The sequence below is a fragment of the Ochlerotatus camptorhynchus genome, unplaced genomic scaffold, assembly GCF_037179485.1.
Source record: "Ochlerotatus camptorhynchus isolate MF236.1 unplaced genomic scaffold, CSIRO-AGI_Acam_v1.1 ptg000002l, whole genome shotgun sequence".
Lineage (NCBI taxonomy): Eukaryota > Metazoa > Arthropoda > Insecta > Diptera > Culicidae > Ochlerotatus > Ochlerotatus camptorhynchus.
The window spans coordinates 171,030-191,913 of record NW_027040494.1 but is presented as its reverse complement, the minus strand read 5'-3'; the positions used below and the strand labels follow the sequence as shown (position 1 = coordinate 191,913).

The 20,884-nt window shown below is 39.5% G+C and overlaps 1 protein-coding gene across 1 annotated transcript in view; it reads left to right on the top strand.

Annotated features, from left to right (window-relative positions):
• Positions 1-20,884, top strand: part of LOC135704517 (uncharacterized) — a 389,489-nt gene that overhangs the window by 314,716 nt on the left and 53,889 nt on the right. Inside the window, exons 6-8 of the mRNA XM_065226021.1 lie at positions 306-745; positions 18,903-19,040; positions 19,107-19,429. Of these exons, the coding sequence (XP_065082093.1) occupies positions 306-745; positions 18,903-19,040; positions 19,107-19,429 (901 nt within the window). The remainder of the gene's footprint in view (positions 1-305; positions 746-18,902; positions 19,041-19,106; positions 19,430-20,884) is intronic.

Genomic DNA, 20,884 nt, shown 5'->3' with positions numbered 1-20,884 from the left:
TGCTTCATTTCCTCCCGAGAATGACGAAACTTGTTACCATTATCGTTATATCGACATTATCATTAACATCGTCATTATTTGAACGTTTGAACTTCTCGAGGACCTACTACTGGAGGCTGGTGCCATTGTCAACTTTCCCACTGGAACCTTTCGTCGCCCTAATTGTTTGTTTATTCTGCCATTTCATTTTATTTGATTAATAATTTTCCACCTGAACGCCACCGTGTTGTGTCGTCATTGTTTGCTGACTGGCTGTTTTTACTGATGTTTGTTCATTTTCTTCTCCATTCTTTCTCCTGGTATAGTTACTACGCATCAACACTTTTCGGTCCAATTCAGCAGCAGCCCACCTCCCAGCCACGGCCCATGAAGCGACAGCGATTGATGGCCCCGAGCCGGCTGGCACTGACAGGCAAATTGAATGGCGCTGGCATGCTGGCTGCGGGACCCCAGGTACCACCCCAGCAGCAATCGCAACACCCCACACAGCAGCAGCTACAGATGGCCGCCGTGGCAGCGGCAGCAACAAGTCCTTCGGCAGCCGCAGCAGCAGCCGTGGCAGCCAGTCTTGGAGGGTACTACGGCAACGGCAACGGATCGCTGATTGGAAATGGTTTGAGCAATGGCTGCATGACCAGCAATGGATACATCAATAACAACAGCTACCTGATGAACGGCGAAGTCAATGGTACCATGTCCGGCTATACCAATGGGCAGCACGTCGTGGGACCGTTCAAAGTTTACAGTAAGTTGAATAGATTTTACTTGTGGGATCAATGGTTGGCATCAATGCAAACATGCAATCGCACTGTGACATAAAAAAAAGTCCTGTCACATTTTCTTAGAATACGCTATAATCTTCCACATACCTTGAGTGATTCCGTATCTGTACCTCAAATTAAGGTACTATCCTTATTAATGAACCGAACTAAAAAAAATCCGTTTTCAAGGAACACAAATAGCGATTATTGTTGAATTTACCGAAATTCTCAACTGGAAATATCTTCAACTGACAAAAACACCTCAGATTACAAAGGACGTATACTGGAACCAAATTCAAATCTAAACAACTACAAAATTCGTAGTTAACAACAGATTTGAAGACTTGACAAAATTTCCAAAATAGTCTTAGTCCCAAATACCGATTTTACTGTGTTAAAATATGTTAATGAACAAAAAACAGTGTATGTACTGCCATAATCTGTTTATTTTACGTGCACAATATTGAGGATTTGCTTCAGAAGGTGTCATCAATGATAATCATCAAAAATTGGGACTGTGTTGGTGAAAATAACCACCAGCATGTCCCGCAGCATTTTCCACCATAAACTAGACGTGGGCAAAACAGCTCATCTGGCTGAGCGGATCTGGCCCGTCCAGCTCACTAAGGGGAGCCGATTCTTTTGAACAGCTCTTCAGCTCACATTGAAATTATAGATATTTTGATACAAAATTCAAAATCCAAAATGAAAAATCCAAAATGAAAAATCCGAAAAGAAATAAGTGATTTTGATGACCCTAAACCAAATATAAAAATTGTAAAAGAAGACTAAACCATTAAATGCGTAGCTTACAGCATGGCTCTACTTTTCAAATGAAAACTCCACTAGCGCAACAACTGAACAACCACCGCGTAAACCAAAATGCACGCGTACTACAAAATGTGCCAACCACATCATCAGTAAAAAAATAAAATGTATGCGAGAGAGCTTCACCTTCATAAAATATATGATTGACATCGCGTCACACGATGTTGCGCTTTTCTCATGCTATGCAATTCAGTCTAGGTACATACAGATTTTATTGCAGATGTTATTTCTCCAGCAGAATTGCTCTCACTATTCTCTGGGAAGGTTAAGATTCACGCAAAAGCAAATTACCGTTGACACGTACGATTCGGCTTCAGTTCCAGATTATCATCTCGGATCCGGATCCGTAGCTGGATCATGAAGAATCGAGAGAAATGAGATCCGGGGAGCTGGACGGGTTCGAGAGCTTTCATCCTAAACAGCTCCCAGTGAATAATTCGGGTCCACGACTCTGATCCAGAGCTGCGCTGATAAGCTGGAGAGCTGCATTTCGCTTATCGGCTAATTGCTTTTGTGCGGATCTTTCGCTCCCCGGAGAATGATGAGAGGAAAGGTCAGCAATAAAAGCTGGGTAAGTCGCTATGTAAGCGATGGATTGAATGTTACTTGTGACATCAGTGAGCTGATGAGCAGAAGTTCTTAAATAATTAACCGGCTCATCTGCTCACTTTAGCGAATGGGGTCTTTAGAACAGCATAAACACAAAATATTAATCAATATTTCAAAGCTTGTTACAATTCATTGTCCTTATATTCTCTCCTTTTTTCAAGTAACATCTCGTTTTTTTTTGGTACAAAACTGCCTCTGAAAACTATAAGTTATTTTTTTTTTTCAAACACAAACAAAAAATGTGAATCGCAGCAGTGATATAGAATTTAAATTGATTTGACTAAATCGGCACACATATATAATTTCACAATCTAATAAGTTTAACTCGATTTATCTCGAAAATTGCCGAAAAACTGCTTTTATATCCGCGGTTTGCCGGTGAGCAACGAACGATTACAACCATACTGAAGAAGTATGGAAGTATGCGTTAGGAGGCAACTAACCATCACTCGATTTGCTTTTGCTTCTTCTTCTTGTATTCCCAAATCATCACTTTCTAAAAATATTGGTAGCGTTCGTCGCCGTGCCAAAACAGTCAATGCATCATAAATATCAACTGCTATGGTGAGCAAAATCTACCATCTCTTTTATTCTTTTAATTTTGAATACAACAGCAAATGTGACGTCACACAACCACGTGTATAAGAATGTCGTAGACAAAACATTCACACTGTCAGATCACGCTGTATGACATTTTGTTTACACCCTTGAGCAAGAAAGCCAGTAAGGTGATCCAAGAGACGTTGCTCAGTGGAACTGACAGCTAGAAATTTAGAGTGTGTGAGTGCTCTGGTGTTAATGGTAATGAATTTAAACAAAAAACAAAGCAAAAATTAATATGAGAATAAACTGTCAGTTCTACTGTGATCTGTCAAAAGTTCTTGGTAATCAAAAAAGTCAACTGATCGCAACTGTCTCGTGGACAGCCTTATAACAGGCTACATGCAATGCTACCATCTCCGCTGTTTGTGTTTAATTCAATATTTTTTAACCTTTGTAATTGGAACGTTTAAGGTGATTCGCTGTGACATCCTTATTCTCGGAACCACTTCGAAACATTAAGTGTACACATATAATCTTCTACGACACGCGTAACATTCAAATTGTTACTACACGTTTGCTGCAGTTCAGCGTACATGAAGTAGCAATTTCAAATGAAATGGGGTACAGATTTCCGAGTTTTGTGTAATTGAAAATTCGAAGTGGAAGTGCATGTATAGCCTACGTAGCGGCCATTTTTGGACTCAACAAGGAATCACCTTAAGGTTCCACAGGATCATAAAAATCGATTTTCGGGAGTGTTCTCGGCTTCCGTTAGCACTTTGGTACTTTCTGAATCCTTAGTCAGATCCTAAACCAACATTTTGTGAGAGCAAAGAATATGAAAAATTCCTGTGAACTTTGCACTATATTTTCGGGTTTCTTCCGATTATCATTTTTCGATCCCTACATCGGTCAAAGTTGCGCACTTGAATTTTACAGGACAAAACTCGTAGGTGAATAAACACATGCATGAAATTTGAATTTTAAATTTCATGAATATGTCCGAAGTTCCAAGAAATTTTCTGAACTTCTTTAAAAATTCCTGAAGTTCTCGGAGCTTCAGTGAACTTCTTTGCAAATCCAAAGACCTTCAAGTGCTCAAAGATCTCCATAAAATTATCTTTTTTTTTTTAAAGCATTTGACGTGATACTTTTCTAAAGATCTTGAACTATTCAACAATTCAAATCATGTTTCTCAATTAATCTAAGAAGACAGCAGGTAGATCAAAAATAATTCAAAAGATGATAAAATATCTACATAAAGTCCTCCTCAAAGTTTTCAATATTTCTGATTGATCAAATGTCCAAGAATTCTATCCAACCCAAAGGTTGCATTAATTATTCTATAATATCTGGAACACTGCTACTTTTCCTGCTAACTTGTTGCACACCATCTTTTTTTTCCTCTGATCGGGACCTAACACCACTGCGACCAATAATTTGATCTATTGTAGTATATCCCGTGTCCTTAGTTTAGTGCATGTCGTATTACTCCATCACTATTGAGAAATGATGAAGTATTCGATTGTTTTACAGTTGTCATTCACGCATTTATCGCAAGGATCCGACTCTAATTGAAAGGTCCCGCTATTTATACCCTTCGGAGTGTTGAAACACCCTCCAAAAGCACGCCCCTTTGTCAGTCAAAATTGGATTCCTTAGCAACAAAATTAAGGAATGACACCGATAATGAACATGCATCAGAACCCTAGTCTTAACCACATCAAACTAGGGAACAACGCATAGAAGATTAGGAATCACATAGATGAATACTAACTAACGCATTTTTTCCTTGTGTCAAGATCATCACTATCAACAAGGCATAAAAATTAACAAGGACTAAGATGTGTTCCTTGGATTACTGAAAAATCCTGTTCCCCATAGTTTGAAGTAGTCAGGACTAGGATTGGTGGTAGATCTTACATCCTGTAACGTACCACGAAAAGGGGATCTACCCGCGGTACGGGGCTGCACACCATCTTAGTGAAGGTCCTAATAACCGGAATCTGGTTGTGTGTCATGTAACTGCGTATTGTTCTTGATTTTCTGTACAAACTGTGAATTAAGGAGAAGATCGACGCAACTCAGGATTCATTACGGGAAGATCTTGGGCGTATCGAATTGTTACACTTCGTATCATCCTAACCTACACCGTTTGAAAAATTCATGTAAATTTCTGCGAGATATAGCGCACATAAAATTAACGCTAGATTTGGCATAAATTAACGCGATATTTCGTGTAAATTTAAGCGCAATATCCCATAGATAAGCAATATTGTATGCAAGATTGTAAGCGATTTCGCTGTTTATGCCAAGCAAAGCTCAACATTAAACGAAGGGAGATTTTACGCGACAGTTAAAATTCAGAATTTTTGTCTGTGTGTGGTATTCATTTACTACGATGAAGCTTTCAACCGACTTAATCAACGAAAATCAATGAAAATTCAGAATAATAATGTTGAATATTGATTTAATATGTATCCAATATGTTTGTAATTATTTCACAATCATATTACATTAAAATGTTCCTACATTGCAAATACATTCAAGAGAAACATTTAAGAACTGTTAACTAAATTCATTCCTAGATTCAACGTCGGTCTCTGTTCCGCAATCTAGTGCCAATCACCGACGGACATCGATTGCCATCCAGTGACGGCAGTCGAATAGCGTCAGCGTTAGCGTTAGCGTTAGCGTTGTTATGATATACTTCGTAGATTGGATACTAGCGACACTCACGTCTCTTCTGAAATTCTCAGTTAGACTACTTTCAGGAATAATGCTGGGGAGTAAACATTGGTTCCAATCTAAACAAGAGTAACAGAAGCATGACTGCCGCTATTCCCGGCCACGCCCATCTTTACCATAACTAGGGATAGGGAAGGAAATGTTGATGTAGTACTTACTTAACGAGAGGCCACCGACTTAGCGACACCCTCATAAGTGCTACGGAGTTGGAGGGTTGGGTAGGGTATTCGGTTAGGATTCACCTCAAGTTGGCGATGCAACCAAAAGTTTGTATTGTTTATTTGTTGTTTATTTAATCTCTCGATAGCCGGCTATCGAAAGAACATATTCATTTTGTTTAGTGATCATGAATTTTAAGAGTCATGACGGAGAGCTTGGGATTAAACCCATGATTTTCTGCTCAGTAAGCAAAAACGATCCCTCCAGGGTCATCGAGCATCTCATAATCCACAGCGCTTCGCGTCAAAGTACGAATATATGGATGAACTATCTTTTATTGAATAACTATTATATATATAATTACATGAAAGAAATAAAACATAAACCACAAACAAAACGTGACAACTAAAATCTCAAAAAGATATTCTCACAAATATATTTCACGCAACTAGGAATCTCAAAACAATTAGACGCTATAATGATACTCTGCACTTGTTAGACACAAGAAGAGGCCAAAAAGCAAGCGTCCGACACACAAAACCCGCCAGATCCACTTGCAGTCACAATCAACAATTCTACGAATCGCGAGCGCTCACGAATCATAAAACCGCTGACTGCGACACTCTGAAAGCGAAATTGACAGGCTCTATGCGTCAAACACCCGCCACCCAATCTCCTCCCGCATCCAACAACACAAATCTCCATTACAACATCTAACGAATTCAAAACTCCGAAAATCACTCATCTATAGCTAGTGAGTGGAAGCAACCTTGTATGCAACCATTCTTCATGATACACTTTTTCTGTCTATCTTTCTATTAAGCCTGTGGACATGCGTTAGCTTAGAAACTTCTAACCAAATTGGGAAATTTTTCAAATCACGAAAAAAAAACTATTAAAGGTAATTACAAGTAAAATAAATATTGATTATTTTACGCAAAAACGAGCAAGTAATATTAAATCTCTTGTATCGTATGCTAATGCTAATAGACTGTAACAAAAATAATATGCTTAAATAAAATAAAATATTAATAACATTATATGCAAAATTAACTAGAATATCATTACTTTATTGGTGAGAAGTTTCTAATAAGCCCTCCCAGTTCCTCTGTATACAGAACAAATCTGATACTATAATCAGAATTGCTCAGTCTGCATGAAGCAGCCGATTTCATCAAGGAAGTTCTATTAACCAGGGTTGCTTCCACTCACTTGCTATAAAAATATATTTTTCGGAATTATGAAATCATTAGATGATATAATGATATGTTGTGCTTGTAAGTAACGAGAAGAGGGTGTAAAGTATGTGTTTGACTCATAAAACCTGTCAATTTCGCGTTCAGAGCGTCACAATAAGCGATCTTATGATTCGTGAGCGTTCACTCAGAGTGAGCACTCACGAGTCGTAAAATCGCTTATTGTGACGCACTGAAAGCAATATTGACGGATTTTATATGTCAAACACACACTTCACGTCCTCATCTTGTAACTAACAAGTACTAATTATCAGTATACCATCTCATGATTTCATACTTCTGAAAAACATTTTTTTATAGCAAGTGAGTGGAAGTAACCCTGCTATTAACAACCAAGAATTAATCGTTTGAGGCATGCTGAAGCATGAAGAAGGTGATATGTGTCACTATCATCATCGTTGTAAATATAAAGAAATTAAACATAACCCTTTGCTTCAGTACCGTCAACCTCCATGTCCATGGGGAGGGCCATCCAGTGACGACAGTCGAATGTGCAGAAAGGCAGCTTCCACACCTGCGTAGGATATCGCACCCATTCAACAACACACATGAGCCGGGACCAACGGCTTTACTTCCCTTCAGAAGGAAGACGTGACCAGAGATTTTTATGCCTCAGAAAAATCCCACCGACCTCGGCTGGGATTGAATTCAGGCCCATTGGAGTGAGAAAGCAGTCACGCTTACCACTACACCACCGGTTCCGGCAGTTTTAACAAAATTGAACATAATTGTTGCCTGAGTTCTCATAAGTATAGCGCATTTGCAATGAAATACACGAGCACACTTACCCACACAGAGAACCGGTAAATTACTTACTTACCATATCACTGCTCCAGAGTTAAAACCTAGAATATACTATTGTCCAACACGTCACATGTTTAAGGTACCTGTATCAGGCTGTACCACTCTGCAGGCGTGTAATATAGCAGCGAGCTTGCAGCACAAAGGGGCTCCGAAAATATTCCTTGAGCCAATTTCTACAATTGCTACATGCACAACAATAATGCTACATGCTAAGGTTGGCAGTCAATAATCAAAATCGTGAGTAATATCTTAATTAAAAATGGAAAACTCTCAAAAGGTTTATTTTCCTAGAAAAACCTTGACGCTTTAAGGCATAAGTATAGTCTACACATTCAGTCAAGGGACCAAAATAAAGCTGAACATGCCTGTATTGGTCTGGCCTTAAGAAAATCCCTTTCGTTGCAAAGTGTTGTTGATTTCCTGAAACGAATCTAGAATTCAATTTTGCAGTTTAAGCTGCGTTACCAAGATGTTGTAAAATATTGATATTATCCATGACAATTCCGATCTGTTGACGAAGAAAATGCAAGTGGCAGTTCTACCCCCCTGTAATGTACTTTAAATTACACTTCCGTCAATGTTTGCTACATCTCGCTTTACTTAATCTGAATTTATAATTTTCAAATCTCGGTCACTTCCGACCATCGCTTGAACAGGAAATCTCCACTGTGTCCAACTGTTGCTTGTTGATGTCTGAGCAGCCACGGCCAACATCCCACCAAGAAACAGCCCGTCTTCTGCACTTAACTGGAAGATTTCAGGTACAAGCCATGTTCCTTCAGCAAGCCCCCTTCCACACCCTTTCGAAACTTCCAGCCCTCCGGAGGCGATAAAGCGAATAGTTGGCCCGAACAGCATAATTATGAATGTAAATTCAATGAATTGTAAATGAGAACATGTTCGCTTCCCTCTTCGACCGACTGATAGACAGACGTGGAGAAAGCAAGAACGCTACCGGAAAGTTTCACGCTACTCCTCAACTATACACACCGACTGTCTTCCCAGTACTGGGTATGTTCGGCTTACAAGGCCATATCATCGTGGTTCGTCGTTGTCGTATCCAAGGATAATGGTATTTTGCGGCGGAGAGGTTCTGGATGCTGGATGTTCTGTTCTTTAGGGATGTGCCAACAAGACCAGCTGTGGAACTGACGGCCGAAGGAATGTGGGGCGGAGATGGTTAAGATTTTTGAACCTTTCCAACCCCGCAGAGCACAACACTTCATCGCAGTTTTCAAGCACTTCAAAATATCTTCATCCCGGAGGCAATCAATTTTCGTAGCGCGCACTGCGGAGATGAGAGTGGGTTAATTTGTTGGAAGGAACTTAAAGATGGTAAAGTTTTGGGATTCTCGGGTTGCCGAGAGAGTGTTGAACGGAAGGGTTGAAAAAAGTTTCGGGATTCTATATGACTTAATGGGGTATGAAATAGGTTATAATGAGGTGGTCTTCCTTCGTTCTTTGGTTGCTTTAAGTGGGAAAATATCGCTGAAATAAAGAGATTCCGAAATTTTTTAAACTTTACAGCAAAAGAACGAACGTTGACTCAAATCTACCTCCAACCGAAAGTTCATTGCACCGAGCAACCAGAAAATGCAAACGAGTCTAACTAGTCTGAAAACAGCTACTTATTTATTCATTACCACCAGACACCGACAGTTCACGGCTTCGTCGGATGGCAAAAAGTCCTGAAATGGTAAATCTTCTACAAACATACAGAACTCTCGGTTCCTACTTCCAAATGCGGCGAGCAGCTCACCGATTTCCGGGTTTTCTTTTGCAAATAAAACCAGATTTTCACACCCCCCTGGTGTGTCTTGCCTTGATGAGAGCGAGGCGCGAGCGTACGCTCCAAAGGCAAACAACGTAAAGTGTTCTCGAAGGGATGTCGACGACGACGGTGCAAAGTGCGAACAGAGTGAGAGGTGTGAGAATGATCTTGCTGCCTGCCCGGTGCCATCGGGCGGGGGTTTGTTTGTTTTGGTTTCCAGAACCAGCTGATGAGCTGAACACTGTGGAAACAACAAAAGGGCTGAATGAGGAGTGTTGTTAAACGGATACCCGATGGGAGCATGGAATAAGGATAAGACAGACGAGCGGAGGTCGGAGGTCGTGATGCACTCGTGTGTATGGGTGTGTGATACAGGCTACCACAAATTTCCATCCTTTCACACCTAGCGGGTTATTGTGAGGCAAGGCACAGTGAGGAAATGTATACACTTTTTATAAATTTAGGCGGCTTCATTCAAAAAATTTGCTTAGCATACGAGAGACCTCAACCTGGAAAACAAAACCTGTGCATCCACGATTTATATGGTATCATTAAATCCTCATCACGAATGCACCCAAAGTGTAAAGTGTATTCAAAGTGTTTTTATGTTACTTCATACGCGAAGTTTGCGATTTTCAGAGTTGGTTGGAAATGCTATCTAGCATGAAGCTTTAGTGTGATAATTTATTAGCTATAGAATGATCTTAGAAGAGAGTAGGTGGATACTTCCGTAAGAGTACGGCAGTATGGAAATTGAATAGAAGTTGAAAATGAGCGAAGGGCCATTAATGCGACAGTACAAAGTCAAACACACACCTTTTGCCTAATGGCAACGCCACCACCGGCTCCATCAAGACGATCATTTCTATATATGAAATAATTTGCGTCCCTTTTAACCTTATGGTCAGATTTGAGGATTATTTCAGTTATAACGGCGATATGCACGTTATGAACTCTCAAAATTTAACTAGCTCATCTTCATTATCTATAAGCGATCGAGCATTCTAATTAAAAATATTTAATGATTTAACATCCATTACAAAATTTCAAAATCATGAGGATATTTTTCGCAAATTTATCTCCAATTTGAATAGCATCAAACATGGATTTAGTTTTCAGCATATCAGTAATCCTTCCTTAGTCAAAAATATCAAAATTTCCTTTAGAATTAAAGTATATTCCATTTAGAATTTGGCCGCACAAAATAGGTCAATTCTCCAAAGGTATCATTTCGTAGGATTTTTTTTTAGCTTTAAGGGAAGATAGGGTAGAGAACTACTTCGGCCTAATCACCCGTTTTGGGCCTATCGAGCAGAAAACTTCGTATAAATCCATGATTTCAGAGTTAACAAGTCAATTATGAGTTTGGTACGATACTTTAGTTAATAAGCTACCGAACGAAGTCAATGAGAATGCGTGGTATGAAAGTTTGCACCCATTATTCCCAAAAAACAAAAGAAGCACTCCCACCGAATCAATTTTTATCTTCATCCGATAGGCCGAAGTGAATTCATTGGCATTTCAATGGCATTTCAATGCGTTAGGCCGAGTTTAGAAACCGTAGGCCGAGTTTGGCGTCAATAAGCAGTGATAGACTTTTGACAATATCTCAACGATTGGTTTCTCTTTATCAAATCTCATGGTACGTACGGAAAGGTAAATAAATTTGGAAGCCATCAGTGATAATAACATTCCATTTGGTGCTAAACTGCGCTAGATTGAGAAAGACTAAGTGCGGGTTGTGCTTAACAGGCCGGAAATGGGGTAGTTAACCCTACAACAAAAATTATTCGTCAGCTTTTCGGATGAGTTTTCGAACTTTTCGCGGAATACCTCTCATTATGTCTTGCACAGTAGTACTGTCAACCTCATCTACCATCCTTTTCCAACACTTCTCCAAACCAGATGTTTTTTTTTTTTTTTTTTGTCTTTATTTTAGAGATTTTTAGCCTGAGGCTAGTTCATCTCTTTCCAAACCAGATGGTGTTTTGATTGTTTTGCCACATTTCTTCAATTTGCGCTTGATAATTGCCCAACATTTTTCAATGGGACGAAAATCTGGACAATTTGGTGGATTGATACTTGATCGACAATATTCTGCTTATACAGACATAGCGGCCAGAACTTTACGGGTCCTTCGTGTGATTGAATGATCGGCAAAATTATGTTCTGGAGACACTCCTCCTTGTAAAATTGTCCATTTACAGTCGCTCCAGTGATTAAAACCCTTGTTTTCTTTCCGCAACTGCAGATGCCTTGCCAAATCATCAACTTGTGAGCGAGTTTATCTACAAAGAAAAATTTGAATTTATCCGGAGCATTCCCCTTACGTTTAGCAAAGTAAAATGTTTGGCCCGGGATTTGTCCAAAGTCCATTTTTACGTAAGTTTCATCGTACATCAAAATGTGCCTCTCCAGAATTTTTTCACGTCTGTCTCGTTCAATCTTCGATAACTTTTGAACAAGTATATGATGAGATTTTCACTACTAAATAAAAAAACGCTGTCAAAAGTTTCTTGCTACGACAACTAGATGCACTACAGTAATTAAAAAGAAGTGGCCAAATACTAACTGGAACAGACTTTAAATTGGCTAAAATTTTGATTTCTACCCTCTGCAATAGCAGCATAGGTAACTCCATTTACTCGGTGAACATTGTCAGTAGTTAGGGGAGCAGGTATAGATAAAGATTTTGAAGCAGGAAAGCTATTTGTACCTACGGGTACAAATGTAGAATGTATTCCTAGCTGACTGTTGTAAACAGCAGTGATATTTATACCTGGCCGAGACCATGGAGTGTTTCCTACCTGCCGCTTAGAACGAGATTGTGGGATCGCTTTGCCAGTCTTACATTCCCAAAAATTGAAACAATTTGAAAGTTTCAATTTCTTAGGATCTTCCTTCACAGGACAGTCGTCCTTTGCTTGGGAGGAATCACCAAAATTCATGCATTTAGCTGGCATGAAGCAATTTTTAGTTCCGAGACCCCATCCCTGGCACTTACGGTACTGGGTGAGGTTTTGGAAATTTCCTACAGTTTTCCTGAAGTGTTCCCACTTCACTCGGTCATCGAGCATAAGGCTAGCTTTTTTCTGAGGCCTTAAGGTTGTTTAGTTCACTAGACTTGAAGTGAAAGCCCGTTGCGTGAATCACCAGGACGGAATTTCATTTTCATTTTGATTACTTGGACAGGCTCAGCTCTAAGTAATTTTGTCAATTCATCTTTGATCTGATCCAGGGATTCACCACTGAGCAGACGTTTCAAGCCAAACTTAAACAGACGTTCAGTTTGGGTGTCATAAGTAAAAAATTGTTTGTTGTTTCTCAGTACGGTACTTGAGAAGACGCTTGAATCCATCCAAGGTGTCAGCCAATACACGGCATTCATCCCGATGGCCAGTTTGGAGTGAAGACTTAAACTAAACGAAGTTCAAAAATTCTTTGCAAAGAGCATGAAAATCGGAAGTGGTTACAACTATAGGGGTAAACGTTTCCTTTTTGGGATTAAGCCGGATGTTTAGTGGAATTTTGCCTGATGGTGTATCATGCTCATCATCCGTAGCATATCAAATTGTTTGCTCAGTGGAATTTCATCAAAAGGGGAATCAAGCGATTGCCCTTTTCTTTTGAGCTTAGGCACCAGAAGTAGATTTGGAGAAACAGAGTTAAGGGATCTTTCTTCGTAGTTCACTTTTTAAAAAGGACTTTTAATGCTCAATGCGGCAATTGTGCAATTGTATCAGGATTTCCATTGGCACAAACTACTGCGCGTGCCTCGCCTTTCACTTTATTTTGATCGCCTTAAAATAGTGCGCGTTGAAGGTGTCGGGGGCTCCCCGGTCACCCTTTACTTTGAACTCGTTATAGAGCTCATCTACTTCCTGAAGCCATGCGTTCAGTTCTTTCTTACTGCCTGAATACTCTGACAGTTGTTTGATAGGGTCAGGAATATAATAAGCATTTCCTGCTCCCTGAATTATGTTTTGTAGCTGAGCAATTTGTTGCTTCAGCTGCTCAATTTCTGCGTTACGTGTTTCTGGCATATTTAAATAGTGGTTTAAAGGTACAGATTACGTACAGTATAACACCAATTAATTTCATCCAGTCCAGTCCTCGTGAGCGGATCGGTAGTTGCTGTCTTCGGGGATGTAGCTGCGGCGTTTTACGATCCAATTTCTCGAACTGTTGCTATACGTGTTGCGGCTCTCTCGAAAGTCGATGTCGTTGCGGTGTTCAGAGGTTTAATTTCTCGAACTGTTGCTATACGTGATGCGGCTTTCTCAAAAGTCGATGTCGTTGCGGCGTTCAGAGGTTTAGGTTCTCTAACTATGCAGTTGATCCTCGAAGCACTTTCACTCCGGTCTCTTTATGTTGCACTCACGATGATCCCACTTCTGACACCAGTTAAGGGATCTTTATTCGTAGTTCACTTTTTAAAAAGAACTTTTAATGCTAACACTATTTATTACCGATCTTACAGGTTACACATTTATGATGAAAAAGAGGTAGAGCCTCGTGTGCTCTACCGTTTTAAAGACTAAATATGCTTACATTACAAAATTATGTTACCTGTCTCCTATTGGTGGAGCTACGTGGCATGATGCGCCACGTTTTCGCGCCAACCAGCCTTACTACCTGATTGGTCAATCCACCTATCAGTATTTTCCTGACGCAGAACGAAGAGGAATTTTCCAAGTCGATGGCCAAGCAGGATTACCTCGGATAGGGTTCAAACAAGGATCGAAGAGGAATAAGATTCAAACAAGGTAAACATGTTAAAGGTTATATTGAGCACTGAAAAATGCAGTTTGAATTTGTTGTAGCTTCAGGTAGGAGTAACACTTCCTTCAGCAAAAAGCAATTAGATCCGCCCGGCAAGAGAGCACGATGCAGATTGCCTGTACTACTGTTTATACTGGCGACAACGCTTTGATGATACAACGAAACCTCACCCCCAAGCTCCTCCCCTGATCCTATTCTTGGACAATGTACCCCTATAACCTCAGACAAAGGCGCGAATATTCGGCCCAACTCCAACTAGACATATAACTAAGTTAATTTTGTTAAAATCAATGAACAATGAATTATCGGCTCCGTAAAGCTAACGAGATTGAGCCGATTATACGAAATAGATAAAAAAAAAGTTATTTGCTTTATAAAATGTATTTAAACTTTCAATACTTATGGTAAGCAAAATGATTCTGGTTCGGTATGTAATCGAGGTAACTTTGGTAGATTTTAGTTTTGATAGATTGATATTTTTACACAATGAATGTTTTTCGTACTTTTTTTTAAACAAGTAATGTGGATCCAAGGGTCAATTCGTTGCACTATTATTGCCTTTGCTCTATTATGTTTGTCCTGTGACTGATCATCAGTTTTTTTGGGTTGAGATTTATTTGATAATAGAGTATTGAATGTTGAAAAAATATGCGTGAAGCTCAAACAATTTAACTCAATCAATTTGAAACTTTAAAAGAGTATATAATTAGAAGCATCATAAGAAATAAAAAGACAACAATCAATTTGTGATGGCTATATCGGCAATATATATAAAACATGATTGTTTGAGTGCCTTTTTAAACAGGCTGAAGACAAGAGAATTGTTTTGTACAGATGTTTGGATGTCTAAAACATAAAGCCCTCCCAAATTTAGAATTTGTCCGGTACAGTGCTCCTTGTGATTGATTCTGGAATCTTTTGACGGAAATTTGTTTGCAATGTCTTTCTATTGAAATCCTGGGTAATTTTATTTTAAATTATATTTTCTTGATTTGCCACGCGACGGAAGAAAAAAAGAAAAGTATTTATTCTGTGCAGTGCTGAAACACTTGCTTGGCATGTACAGTTGTACAGTATACACCAACTGCTCATTTGTTAATAACTTTTCACTCAGTGGATGAAATTTGTTTTTCTTTAAAGTAATTGATAGATTAGGATCAAAGTTGACTAAAGATATGCAAAGAGTAGGTAAATCTTAACATTTGAATCAACACCAATGAATTTTTACGCTTAAAATCTGAGATGTAAAGCGAGCATTTCTCACTTCATTTCATCAACGCAAAAGCAAATACAGTTTATTACTGGAATTAAAATCTACTTTTTTTACATATCTACAGCAAACTTAAACTCTATTCTATCTACTGCTTTACAAATAACTATGTTTCGTCAACTGTGTGCAAAGTTATTAGCAAACGAGCAGTTCGTGACCAAAACTGTGTATGCCAAACATGCTGAAACGTTTCAAGTAACGTTTGTCTGTTTCCCGGAAGGTGCAATCAAGGCGTCGAAGCGGTACCGGAAACGCGTCAGAACGTCATGAAGGCATTCAAAGCGAATCCAGGACTTTTGGACGTGGATGTGGCCAACAAACTCGGTGCTGTTCGCATTCGGGATGGTTTCTTCAAGTTTAATGTTGCCAGAAGTGTTCCCAAAAAATATAAATTTGGTTTTGCGGAGAAGCTTGCCGGTAAGCTGATGATCTAGCAGGGAATCTGCAGCTGTGGCCAGAAGACTCCGATATTCATCACAACCAACAATATGAACGGACAGTTATACATCACCGAATGAATGAAAAATCGTGTATTCTCGTTCATTAAGTCCCACCGAGGCCCCGTCAAGTTTTGGCCAGATTTGGAGAGTTGTCACTTCAGTAAGAATACGCAACAGTGGTATCGCGGTAATGGAGTAGACGTCATTGAGAAGGGGATTAACCCCTCAAACTGCCCGGATTTCCACCCAATCGAATCGTGTATTAGGGTATCCCAAAGCTAAGCTAAAGAATGGTGGAAAAATGGCTAAGAATGCTGTTTCAATGTCTATATACTGGAAAAAGCTGTCGATGAAGTTGACCAGCATCTTGTGCCAAAGTTTATGGCACGCATCAAGCCCCAAGATCGAATTTTCATTCCAGAGGAATACAAATCGCAAAACCCATATTGTAGCTTTAAACTACAGGGTGATTCGGAATAGCTGTCCCTTTTAAAAATGGTCATAACGATTGAACGCTTGCATGAATTTTTGATATCGTTATAGGGGAATTTACGTATTCTCGGCATCCTAAGCAGCGACCTTCTTTCTACAGCCTTTTTCTCTATGTAACGCACACATATGCAGTATTGGTTTGCTTACAATCTTTTGCTGCCAGCTGCTCTAACAATTTCAGTCGAAAGAATTGTCAAAAACTGTTTTGACACGCTTTTACAAAGCTCCAATCTTCTCTAGTGAGAGCGAGTATTGTCGGCAACCAGTTTTTCTTCGGCAACCGTTCCATTTGAACTGCATGTAAATCTGCTGTTCTATTATCGGCAACTCGAAATCAGCTACAATTTGTAGTGCGTGTGTTTCATTTAAAGAAAACCCTGCTAGATTGCTTTTTCTCAGTGGTAAAAATATAGTCGAATTGAAGCTGAAAGCGTAAAGGATCGTTTGCATGCATTCAGCGAAGTGTTTTCGTAAGAAAATCCAGTGAAAATAGTGTTTCAATTTGGGTTGCCGAAAATAGTCTGTCATGCCGAAGCCGTCATTTCCCCTATTCCAGATATTCTGGATATATAACCTTCACCTAAGCATAGTTTATTTCAAATCTCTCTCCCTTTACCTTAATTATCAGCCACATTTGTCATGAAAATTAACCACAGCTGGCACGCACGCTTTAGTTCCAACACTTTTTGAGTCCCGGTGATGCGTTTAAGCTCTGATATTGAACGGATTATCCAAGCATGGTTCCTTTGTACCTCTATAATGATGCAAAAATAAATGTTACATTCTTTCGAAGAGATTTCAGTTTCTAAAAAATAACACACGATTTTTTTTACAGATTTATGCCATGCTCTATTTGGACGTCAATGGCTGTTTTAAATCACAAACGAATGAAATTTCAAATCCTACTATGAATACAAGCTGATATGTGTACACACTTAAAACAAAAATACTTGAACATATACCCATTTTACCCATTGAGAATTGCATATTTGTGAAATCGGTGACAGTTATTCTGAATCACCCTGTACAATAAATACATAACAATTTCTTCTATTCCGTTTTATTCAAAACCAACCAGATTCTGAGATACATCCGATTGAAGGCGCACCGATTCTAAATTGATAGGGCTTTACTATAAAAAAATCTATACAATATCAAAGGTAACACTCTCAGCTCTAAAATGAAACAATGTTTCCAATTCAAAAATAGTGCAGTGAGTAAATTAAATTTTATAAGTCTACTAACGGGTGTTCAATAAAAAATTAGAATTTTTTCAGTCATAGCTAGTAAAACAATTTTTTTTTCATCGGATTCAGTATTTTTTATTAAAAACATAATGTTTATTCTTCAAAAAAAACTTCAATGAATATTGGAGAAGGGGCCCTGGTCAGCCGTACGACTCAACTTAGTCACGATGCTCTCACAAGAGCGCTGGATGGCTCTGCCGACACATTCTCATTTTTTATTGAACACCCATTACCAAAGTTACCCGCATTATCAAAGAAACCCTATTTTACGGTGTTTTGAATAAATTCCAGAAATTAAACTGAACGATTTATTAGGGATTTGATTTGAATCACTCGCAATATTTACACGCTATTTCGCTTTACACGATAAACGTTTTTTTTTTTTTTAATTATTGTTAACCTTGGACAGGAAAAACCTTTCCCCAAACCTTCTCCTTTAGAACAATCGTATCATTGAACACACTTAAATCCATTTATCACGTTCATTCCAACACTGTGTGGTTGCACTACTGTTGCTTTCATCGGCTGAGACAGCAGCATCACCAGTCCGTGGGAAGAATAAAACAGACCAGAGGGTGACAGTGGAAACTCCCCCCATCACCTGCAGGCCATTTCCCTTATTTACGAAAACAGCGCCCGCGACGTTGATAAAAGCGATAGACGATGCCCTGCGACTTGCTGCCATCACTGTTTGTAACTGTAACAAATAAATGAATGAACGAGATACCGAATATCCCGTTTGCTCGACTTCCTTTCTTCCTTGCTACCACCCTGTGCTCTGTGTGTAGTGATGGTAGTTGATAAAATATTCATATTTTAATTAAAGGCACGGAAATAAAACTCGGTGATGTTTTTGTTTTTCGCCGGGTATTTTTCTCTCTCTCTCTCTGAAATCCAAACGAGAGCATGGAAATTCTAACGGTCGGTGGCACTTTTTCCTGTGTTTGGACTCTGGCAAGAGACAATACACGGGATTTTGGTGTTGTTCTTTCCGCAGAACAAAAAGCAATGCTATGTCGTAAATTTTCATCCAAAAACAAAGCGGGAGTTGGAGACGTGTGTTGTCTCAAATCCGGATGGAGATTCATCCATGCTGGAGGAGGGTTGTCAATAATGATTTTCATATTTGGATCCGGTTGTTGGGGGATGGAGCAGAATAGAAATTGATATTTATTTCCTTTTTCTCTTGCAGGCAATCCGGATACACTGATTTGTGGCAACTGTCGGGAAATGTTCACGGATTTGACCGAGCTTTTGGATCACAAAAAATCCTACTGCAAGCTCCGGTTCACCTGCAAGTGCGTTTCGCCACTGACTGCCACCAAGAACAGTGAGTACCAGCAACTTATCTTCTAGGATCAACGTTAATCTAAACTGCTATTTCTCGTGTTCTCAGAAAGCAACCCCCCATCGGCGAAACTACTCTGTGTGGCCTGCAAGGATTCGTTCTCCAACCCGTGGGATCTGATGGTTCACGCCCAGGCAGCCCACATGGTAAACATCTACGAACTAGGCGATTCGTCAGACGAGGACAAAGCTTCCTCCATGAGTGGAAGTTCAGACTCACTGGCAGATCCAACTGTCATCAGTGATTCCATCGCTGCCAGTTCCCCGAAGCGTTTGACCATCTGCAGTGATAAGATTGACGAAACCAACGGAGTGCATCACGAGGAAAACGGGGATCACCAACAGAAGGACAAATCCTCCGAGCAGAACGAGGTAAGTGACCGAGAAATCTTCACGTACAAACAGATTAATCTCAAACAAATCTCAAAACGGTTCTTTACTGTGACGAACAGAGAAAAAAAAAACCCGACTACTTACGCAATCATGGACCGGAAAACACAGAAGAACCATTTTCCAGAATGCTGAGAGCGTGCATGAAAACGGCGCACCGGGAAATGAAAAGTTTCCCTTTGATTTATTCACATGAAAAGTTTTCGCACACGACTCGGTATTCCCGGGGGAAAGATGAAAAAGTGAAAATCTGCCATCTGTTGTTGGTTTGTAAAAGATTTCCCCTTTAAGATAAGCTACTTTGGATTCAGCCAACAGTTGGAACACTCCCCCAAGCCCTCCAACTCGTTTGATCCGAACGAGGTGGAAAAATGCTCGATGGCAAAGTTTGCGGGGTACCGTTCCTGCTCGCTTCGGTTGATGTACATTGGTCTCGGTGGGATATTGGGTCGACCGTTGAGCTGGAGTTTGTTTTTATTCCATTCGAACAGTTTTGCTAAAGTCAAAACAGAAGTTGGTGTTTTACTTATTTTCGATCTGTTGAATGGAACAAATTGGAAAACGGCAAGTTTGGGATAATTTATGGTTCGATTAGTGTTCGGTAACTTTATGCACGCTTAGATTATTTGAAAGAAGTTAGTATTTTTACTGGGTTTTTAAATTGCTGAAAAGCCGGTTAAAATTTAAATGATTGTTATCCGAAAGGAATCAACGGAGTCGACAAATATTATTTTCTATATTTCAATGGGGTTAACAGAACTAAGTTTGTACAAGTTCGGAATATTTTTTCTCATTTTTAAATGATCCACAGATTTTTAAACTTTTACCGAACCGTTTCACAATTCAAAAACCCAAATAAAACCTTATTTAAAGGGTGTACCGTTTAAAATCCACACACACAAAATTCATTCTCAAAATTCGAGTTTTTATCCGAATATCACCAAATTGTCAGGGAGTAAAAGGAAACAATTAAAATTAGTTTTGGCATAATTCATTTAATTGATTTCATATTCGAATGCGCAAACCTTGGCCTTAATCCCAGCAATAAGGTTCTGCACGACCTCAGTTTTTTGCATATGCTTTCTTCATTTCTTCTACATTCTTCACCACTTTAGATCGTTTTCGAAGGTGCTCCTTCATAATGGCCAGGAATATTTCTATTTGGCGCAGTTCTGGAGTGTTGGGGGGTTCAGATCTTTCGGCACGAAATCAACATCATTCACCTTATACCACTCTAGCACGTCCTTCGTGTAGTGGCATGATGGCAAATCCGGCCAGAAGATCGTCGGACCATCGTGAGCCTTCAGGAGAGGGAGAAGCCGCTTTTGGAGACACTCTTCCAATTACACCTGTCCATTAATGGTGCTGGCGGCAACGAAAGGTGTACTCCGCTTTCCGCAAGCACAAATCACTAGCCAAATATTTAAATATTTTAAA